An 8,902-nucleotide genomic window follows, 5' to 3' on the forward strand; every position below is an offset into this window, starting at 1 on the left:
AATAATTTAATATATATTTTTATATATAAAGATTATTTCTATTTTAAATTATCATCAAATTATATAATAATGTTGCATCTTTTTGGTAACCAGCGAATAAGGTCAGATACCTGTAGATTAAGAATGAGTAAGATTATGATTGAAATATTCTCAACCCACAGATGAAATTAAGGTTGGATCCAAATCCTATCCTATTCTACCCATTGTCACTCCTATCTTTTGTTGATACGCTCCATTTGTAATTAAAATTTTATCATTTTTATTTTTAATATACTTAAATTGATCTAAATCTCTCATGTTTCCTTTTTGATCTTTTGTTATCTTGTAAATGCTTGCATTTTTTCTTTTTTTAGGGCATTTTACTTGATTAAAATGATTGAAAGAATTCTTTACTCAAATGCAACATTTGCCATTTGTTTACATGAATGTCCTGATTCATTATTATGTAAACCGTGGTAGGTAACCACGTTTTCCAATTTATACATAAATCGTGGGAGGTTGGCACGGTTTACAGGTAGGAATCAATGAGCATAAATCGTGGTAGGTTACCACGAATTATGCATGAAAATGGTGGGTTGAAACCGTGCTTGGTCACCACGGTTTATGAAAAAACTTTATGACCATAAAACCCTTTTAGCTACCACGGTTTATGCTTGGAGTAATATAAATACATAATCTGCGTTAAGTCATCACGGATCTCATATGTTGTAAACCAAAATTTTTGAATATGGGAGGTTGAGAGAGAATCTGGGGAAGACTGTGAGGTTTTGAACCATTTGGGTGGTGGAGCCATGGAAGACGAAGCTCGCATGTACCGATTAATGGCATTGCACACATGGCTGGAAACATCGACCAAGAGGTTAGTTATACTACCTTCTCCTTCTCCTTCTCCTTCTCCTTCTCCTTATTATTATTATTATTATTATTATTATTATTATTATTATTATTATTATTATTATTATTATTATTATTATTATTATTATTGGGAGTTGTTAGTATTATTATTATTATTGTTATTGTTAGTGTTATTATTATTATTGGTATTGTTATTGTTGTTATTATTAGTATTATTCTTATTATTATTATTCATATTAATGTTATTATTATTGTTATTATTACTATTGTTATTGTCGTTATTATTATTGTTATTGTTTCATTATTGTTATTACTATTATTAGAGAAAATAGAAAACCAATGTGGGTGTATACTAATGTTTTTAAATTATATTTACTGTTATTAATATTGCTCGTATGCTGAGGATTTTCTTATCCTGATGTTGCAGCCTGCTAGGGTTATTAGCGGTGTCAGGAGACAACAAAATATGCCTTTATCCGACCAGATTATACCGTATCTGGAGACCGCGGGGTTGTATCACTTGGCTAGGCTGAACAATCAATGGTTCTGGGTTGATGAGCCTCTACTTAGCGCATTCGTTGAGAGGTGACATCCTGAGACCCACACCTTTCACATGCCGTTGGGGGAGTGCACTATCACTTTGCAAGATGTGGCATATCAGCTGGGTTTGCCCATCGATGGGGAGGCCGTTAGTGGGTGCCTGACTGACTTTGAGAATTTCATGGAGAACGGAAGACCCGCATGGGCGTGGTTTCGGGAGTTGTTTGGCGAGTTACCGCCATAGAATAAAGTCAAGTAGATGACGGTGTGCTACACATGGTTCCATGAGAGGTTTCGGGTTCTCCCAGCAGATGCGAGTGAAGAGACTGTGCGTATATACGTGCGTGCTTATATTCTGATGTTGTTGTCCTCTCAACTATTTGCGGACAAGAACGCAAACCGGGTTCACCTTCGCTGGTTGCCTTATTTGGCATCGATGGACGACTTGGGGAGATATAGCTGGGGCACGGCTGCACTGGCCTGGTTGTATAGATGTCTTTGCCGTGGGACAAACAGAAACGTTGTTAACTTGGCTGGGCCACTACAACTTCTTCAGTCTTGGATTTTCTGGAGGTTTCCCAGTCTCAGACCCAGTGGTTTTGATGTGTTCGGATTTCCGCTGGCATCCAGGTATAGTTTATTGTTTTCGGTCGATAACCTGTTCAATTTCATGTGTTGTCGTTCTTAATGAAATGCTCAGAATGAAACTTGTAGGTGGGCAACATATCTGCCGACAAACGATGCAGGGGATCAAAGAGTGGTGTCTTCACGCCTTTGTTTGGATAGATTGCGTGTTCGCGATGTGAGTCGTTTAGTTATTGCTCTTACAAGTAGTTGTTCATGTTTACTCTGATGGTCTTACCTAAGATTACCTTCTCCGATACAGTTTCCGTGGGAGCCTTATTCTGCTCCCGATGTTGCTGCTGTTGTTCATCCGGAGATACTTGTTGACGAGCACCGTAGGCTATGGACGGCGGTCACTAGCCTGATATATTTTGCTGCGATAGAGTGGCATCAGGTGGATAGAGTGGTACCGCAGGATTCTCGAACGGTACAGAAGCAACTGCCTCTGTTCGATCTAAATCAACCGCAAAGGAAGGGGATGCGATCTGAGGAACAGTTGGTCCGGCCACAGGCATCGAACTAGACGCACCGCCCACGGCAGTCGAGCTATGAACTGGAGCTGATGCCCCAGAACTATCGACACCAACCTCCAACTTCGCATACAGCTCGTGTATTCTAACCTCTGGAAAACTCCTAACACAATGAAACAGAACCCACATATCTTCATCGGCCGCTATCACAAACGTATCATACTTAACACCGGTCGACACCACTGCGATGGGAATCTTGTAGAATAGCTTCTTCATCCACTTGCTCCCAAATACCCCAAGCTTCTGCAAGATGCTATTCTTTACATCTGACAAAGTGTTTGATGAACTGATAAATACACTCAACGGTTCTCTGTTAGTGAACTTCACACCATATTTTTTGTTTCTTTGAATTTTTCCAGAGTAATACACTAAGACAAAAAAAACTCTCTTCCTCACTTGCCATTGTGATAATACTCCTCTTCAACAACTTGAATCTCACTCATATATATAGAATTCTTCTCTTCATAAACCGTGGCAGCTAACAGGAGTTTCTGCATTTAAATATCCCTTCATAAACCGTGGCAGGTTAGAGGGTTTTATGGTCAATTTTCTGCCTTCGTAAACTGTTGTTACCTACCGCGGTTTATGGTCATTGTTACTCAGTCAGAAACTGTGCTAGCCTACAACGGTTTATATGTAAATTGTAAACCGTGGTGACCTACGATGATTTACATAATAATAAATCAGGACATGGAGGTAAGGAAATTGCAATTGTTGCATTTCAGTAAACGTTTCTCTCTTTTATTTTATTCAAATAAATTACCTTTTTTTTATGTCAAAAAATTGATAATTCTCATTCTTGCTTTACTTATCTAAAAAATAATTTGTCAAAAGTATTTACTTGATATACAATTACCAAATAAAAAATATATATATTCTAAAATATACTTACAAAAAAAACTTTATATATTAGATTTTGTCTGATAATTTTTCTTTAGATGATAATGTTATTTTCCTTGGAAATCCTTTTATCGGAAACAAAATTTTTTAATACCAAAAATCGTGGTTTATTCAATTTTATCATTAAAAATGTGAGAATCTTTATATGGGCGATAGCATCGTCATCAGCGTGCTAAGATACGAGTTGAGTTGTTGAGTGATGATGAAGGAGAAAAAGGGCAATGCGCAAATTCCATTTCTCACTTTTCATAATTATCTGCCACGTTGGCGCGCGTGTCTTAACACAACATAGAACCACGCGTGGGTTTACTTTCAAAGTTGAACACCACCGCTCAAAAATTCGCACACCCTTCGATTAGTGAAAAGAAACAGAGAGAGAGAACGAAAAGAAGAAAATTACGAATTTTCCGGGAAAATATTTCTACAGAGAAGGAAAATTAATATTAATTAATTAATGAAAAAAAAAAGCATGGAAATGAGAAAATTCGCGAATTTGCTTCCTTTTTAGCCGAGAGAAAAAACCTGCGTTATTTGAGAAAACAAGCGACGACTTTTCCAGATTATTATTTTCTGCTTTTTCCGATTGGTTTCATTCATGAATTGCGCTAGGGTTTCGTGAACTTTTCCCTCTCTTCTAAACAATTTCGGTGAGGTGTGGTTTCTCTGAACGATTTTACCGTAGACTTTTGTTTTTTTACGTTTTATGATATTTGGCTGTTGACGAAGAATCATTTGCTGCTCTCTGAAGGTTTTTTCATAGAGAGAGTGAATCAAAGGAAAGGTGAAGAGAAGAAAAACACCATGGCTTCTTCTTCTTCTTCAGCTACTGTCGCAGTTGAGAAGGCGACCAGCGATCTTCTTATGGGCCCTGATTGGACCATGAACATCGAAATTTGTGACTCCATAAATTCTAATCATTGGTAATCTTCAAGGATAACAAAGAGGGGAAAAGGGGAGAAAGATAGCATGTCAATTTTGAGCCTTATATATATATATAATTTATCATTTTGTTTCTTGTTTCTTGTTTCTATATTTTTTTTTATTATCTTTAGGTGTTGACCTTGATCATCTGCCACATGCTAATGATTTATATCCTTTTTTGTGTTTCATGCTTGTGTTTGTGTTTTATGTTGAGATGAAATATTGAGTGTAAAAATTGCATATTTTTTTCATCCCCAAAAAGATAAATAAATTTGGTGTTTTGGGTGATTTTGTTCATGTTGATGTGAAAATTTGGTTAGTTGAATTATCTGGGACATGAAGCATATTGTTCTTTGATTTCTTCTTTCTTTTTCTCTTCCTTTTTATCCTTTTTTTTTCCAAAAACAAAAATATTATGATTACTTTTATTTTGTTTCCTTTTAGTTCTCAAAATGCAACAATAATTTGTAACCTTAGTTTCCTTTCTGGTTTGTGGATGAATTTCCAAGCTAATTTGTCAAATTGCTTCTTTCTCCCTAACCCGCCTTCCTGTATTTATCTCCTTCCACCATATTAGTCTTTGTGAAGAAAAAACATTTGTATTGTTTGCTGAATCATTGATGAGTAGCACATGCTTAATTTCTCAGGCAGCCTAAAGATGTGGTTAAAGCTGTGAAAAAGAGAATACAACATAAGAGCACTAAAGTTCAATTACTAGCTCTCACGGTACCAAAAGTTCAACTTGATTGTTTCTGTATTCTGTTGTACCTGATGTCAAATTTATTTGTTTTGGAGCTTGATTTATGGTTTCTGATTTTCTTTCTTCTAGCTTTTGGAGACAATGGTGAAGAATTGTGGTGATCAGGTCCACTTTCAAATTGCTGAGAGGAACATATTGGATGAGATGATCAAAATTGTAAGGAAGAAGGTAAGGTGGTGTCAGATAGAAACTTGAGAATCATTCTTATTTAAGTTGCATATGTGATTTCACTTGTGCATTATTGACCCTTGGTGAGTGTGTATTTATTGCTATGAACTAGTGGTCTATTAGTAAAATTGATCCATCAATATGATGTAGTTTGATTCAGTTGCCAAATAATTTGACATCAACTTAATTCACTTCTCTTTCTTGTCTTATTGGCTCAAATATTAATATTTCTGGTCGTATTTCATAGCAAAGTAAAAGCTCCTATTGTTCAGGTTTTGCTCTTTGGATTAATTGATCGACCAAAACATAGATGATGTACACCTATCGAAACAATCTTAGTATTGATGCTATTTGGATGTAGGATGATATATCCAATCATTCAACATCTTGGAGGCAACTTGAATTAATGCTGTTTAACTGTGGTTAATCTTGTCTAATTTGAAATTCATTTGATGATAATTTAGGCACATATGCAAGTGAGGGATAAAATTTTAATATTGCTGGACTCATGGCAAGAGGCATTTGGCGGGCCTGGTGGAAAATATCCTCAGTACTATTGGGCATATGAGGAATTGAAGGTAAGTATATCAACAGAGTTTCTTGAAAAGTCTTATCATGCCTCGTTATAGTTGTACATGCAGAGCTGAATGCTAGACTGAAAATTGATATTAACTTGACATTTTGGGGTATTTCCTCTCTTCTATTTCATGGTTGGGTTATATAACTTTTACAAAGCTTAGCATGAATTGTTCCCTTGCTAAACCTATTATTATTCCCTTTGATGCAATCAATTTACATTTCAAATGTAGATGGCATTGATATATGTAAGGCCAACTGCCAAAGGTACATTTAATTAATAATTGAATGACCTTTATATCATATCCATCACACTCTGTTGGACTTTATAAATGGCAGCGAACGGGAGTAGTGTTTCCAAAGCGTTCTTTAGATGCGTCTCCAATATTTACTCCACCTCCTACCCATCAAGCTTCAGGAAGTATGCATGCTGGATATGGGATGCCAAGCGGTTCTTCAAAAACACTTGATGAAACAATGGCAACAGAGATAGAAAGTTTGAGGTGAAATTTCAATTTTTTCATTATGTTGCCAACCGCTGGTGCTGACCTCTGTCACCAGACCTGTGTAAAACTAAAATATCTCTCCTTTTTTCTTGTCTTCTTTTATTTTTTTATAATTCATAGTTTGTCAAGCTTGGAATCCATGCGCCATGTTATGGACCTGTTGAGTGACATGCTTCAAGCTGTGAATCCTAGTGACCGTACGGTACGTTAGATGATATCTTGGTCTTGCTGAATTATCTCAGGCCACAGTAAGCTAAATTTATTTTGTTTTATGCTTAGCAGGCTGTAAAAGACGAAGTAATTGTTGATCTTGTTGATCGCTGTCGCACCAACCAGAAAAAATTGATGCAGATGCTAACAACAACGGGGTTAGTTCCTATAGACTGGTTATAACATGTCACACAGACCCCAACACCTGTGGACTGCTTTATGAACTCTGCGTGTCCACAAGATGCGTGGAATAATCCTAGTTTTCTTTCAGGGATGAGGAGCTTCTTGGACGAGGCCTTGAACTAAATGATAGTATTCAGAGTTTGCTTGCAAAACATGATGCAATTGCTACAGGGAATCCCCTTCCAATTCAACGTGCAGGTTCCAGCACTCCACCAGGTGAAGTTCTGCCAGATGAAGCTAACTCAAATTTCAATCAAACTGATGTGCGGAGCCCCAGCCATGAGACTGACATGAAGAGCCCCAGCCGCAGCCCCGTAGAGTCTATTTCAACGCCTAAAGCTAGCCCACCAGCCCCTCTCTATTCTCAAACTTCGGGATTGAGTGATGAAGAGGAAGAAGACGAATTTGCACAGCTAGCTCGAAGGTCAGCTAGGACTAATAATTTGGATTTATATTTTAATTGGCATGGGTTTTGGAAAGTCAATTTTCTTCCCTGTTGCGATTGTGATGTGAAAATAGGAAGCATGAGTGTTATATAATCTTGGACATGCATTTTGGTCTGTGGTGCCCTGGAACAATTCAGGATCAATGAATTGGTTCCATTTTTTAAACCAATTATTGATTCAGCATGAAATTTTTACCACTTATGCAGACATTCTAAGACACAGTCGGCGGCGTCAATGAGCGTGACGTCACATGTGGCAGATTCCTCAACTACTGTCCCATCCAATGCATTAGCTCTTCCCGATCCACCTGCACCAGTTAGTACTGGAAAGGATCAGGACATTATTGACTTGCTGAGCCTCACTTTGTCCCTCACACCATCAACTCCACAGGAAAATTATACGTCATCAGCGACCTCTGTCGAAGGAATGCATCAAGCAGCTAATCCATCCACAACAGAGGGGTATTCTAATGCTCCCCAAACATATCCTGGGAATAAGCAATACAACAGTTATGTCGCTCCATGGGCTAGGCCTCAATCGCCGTCGGAACCTCAAGTCCAGTCACAGCAACAGATGTATCAACCCCAGTCTCAGTCCCGCTCCCAGCCTGCCACCCCACCCTCGTATGAATCCGAACAATCACTGCATAATCAACCACCTCAGTTTCAGCAATCACAACCATTCCAACAACAAAATCAGCCACCTTTGCAGACACCACCCTCGTATGAATCCGAACAATCACTTAATAATCGACAAACTGAGTTCCAGCAATCACAACCATTCCAACAACAAACTCAGCCACCGTTGCAGTCCCAGCATCCTCAATATAGCGCTTCACCACAGTATCAACCCTCACACGCACATTTGCAACCCCAACCCCAACATTTCCAGGCCCAACCCCAACCCCAACATTTCCAGGGTCAGCTCCGATCCCCACCCCAACCACAGTTACAATCTCCACCACAGCACTTTCAAGCTACACCACAGCAGCAACGATTTCAAAATCAGCACATTCAGTACCCGGGAAGTTACCCTCCACCACCATGGGCCTCAACACCGGGTTATCCCAACTATCAAAACCATTTATCTCCTACCAATTCGTTCTCCAATCCTCAAGCCAACACAACAGGGCCTTTTACATTTCCTTCCAATGGTGCTGGATCTGCTGTGGGGGCAAATTTTGGCCAAAGGAGCCCAGGCAGTACAGGCAGCGGACAACGGCCCTTTATTCCATCTTACAGATTATTTGAAGATTTGAATGTTTTTGGAAACACAGATGGAAGGGTGAAGATGACTGGTAGTGGAACGTCATCCGGCATGTCAGGTACAATGGGACCTGGCATGGTTGGAGGGCGCAAGTGAAGTTCTATTATTGTAAAAAGCATGCAATGTTGATATGGTTTATACCTTTTTTTTCTATTTATTTTAAGGTTATGTAAGTTATTTAGATCGATTCAGCTGCAGTTTCCTACTTATGAGTAGATCATAAAGTCATTAGTTTTGAGTGTTCCCTCAGACGATAGACTCCGGAGCATTCTTTGATAAAAGATTTCTTTCTGGTAGTGGTTTCATTTTTAAGATTTATTGATCTTTGACCACTATAATTGGCACGGAAATTTTTAACATTTGTGCATATTGAGAGTATTCACCTTAATTTCAATCTCAAGAGTGTTGAATTCTTTT

At 38.3% G+C, this 8,902-nt stretch overlaps 1 protein-coding gene across 2 annotated transcripts; it reads left to right on the forward strand.

The window, feature by feature from the left end:
* The first annotated feature begins 3,562 nt into the window (after positions 1 to 3,562).
* Positions 3,563 to 8,898, forward strand: LOC112743789 (TOM1-like protein 6). 2 transcript variants are annotated; one of them, XM_072214672.1, is made up of 10 exons: positions 3,563 to 4,101; positions 4,198 to 4,369; positions 5,018 to 5,096; positions 5,200 to 5,298; positions 5,763 to 5,876; positions 6,214 to 6,377; positions 6,501 to 6,582; positions 6,663 to 6,748; positions 6,862 to 7,197; positions 7,426 to 8,898. In XM_072214672.1, exons 2-10 carry the CDS (start codon positions 4,251 to 4,253, stop codon positions 8,579 to 8,581), a joined length of 2,235 nt encoding a protein of 744 aa, XP_072070773.1. In that variant the 5' UTR covers positions 3,563 to 4,101; positions 4,198 to 4,250; the 3' UTR covers positions 8,582 to 8,898. The 2 variants fall into 2 exon arrangements, with proteins under 2 accessions (XP_072070773.1, XP_025648916.1); XM_025793131.3 differs by having other exon boundaries at positions 3,815 to 4,096.
* The last annotated feature ends 4 nt before the right edge of the window (positions 8,899 to 8,902 follow it).

This window comes from Arachis hypogaea, chromosome 14 (assembly GCF_003086295.3).
Source record: "Arachis hypogaea cultivar Tifrunner chromosome 14, arahy.Tifrunner.gnm2.J5K5, whole genome shotgun sequence".
NCBI classification, from domain to species: domain Eukaryota; kingdom Viridiplantae; phylum Streptophyta; class Magnoliopsida; order Fabales; family Fabaceae; genus Arachis; species Arachis hypogaea.

Excerpts from the sequence above, each read along its gene's own strand:
- LOC112743789 (XM_072214672.1), top strand. The coding sequence starts at position 4,251 with ATGGCTTCTTCTTCTTCTTCAGCTACTGTCGCAGTTGAGAAGGCGACC. Across the intron at positions 4,370-5,017 it reads TCCATAAATTCTAATCATTG|GCAGCCTAAAGATGTGGTTA; the intron begins GTAATCTTCAAG and ends TTAATTTCTCAG. Across the intron at positions 5,877-6,213 it reads GGGCATATGAGGAATTGAAG|CGAACGGGAGTAGTGTTTCC; the intron begins GTAAGTATATCA and ends TATAAATGGCAG.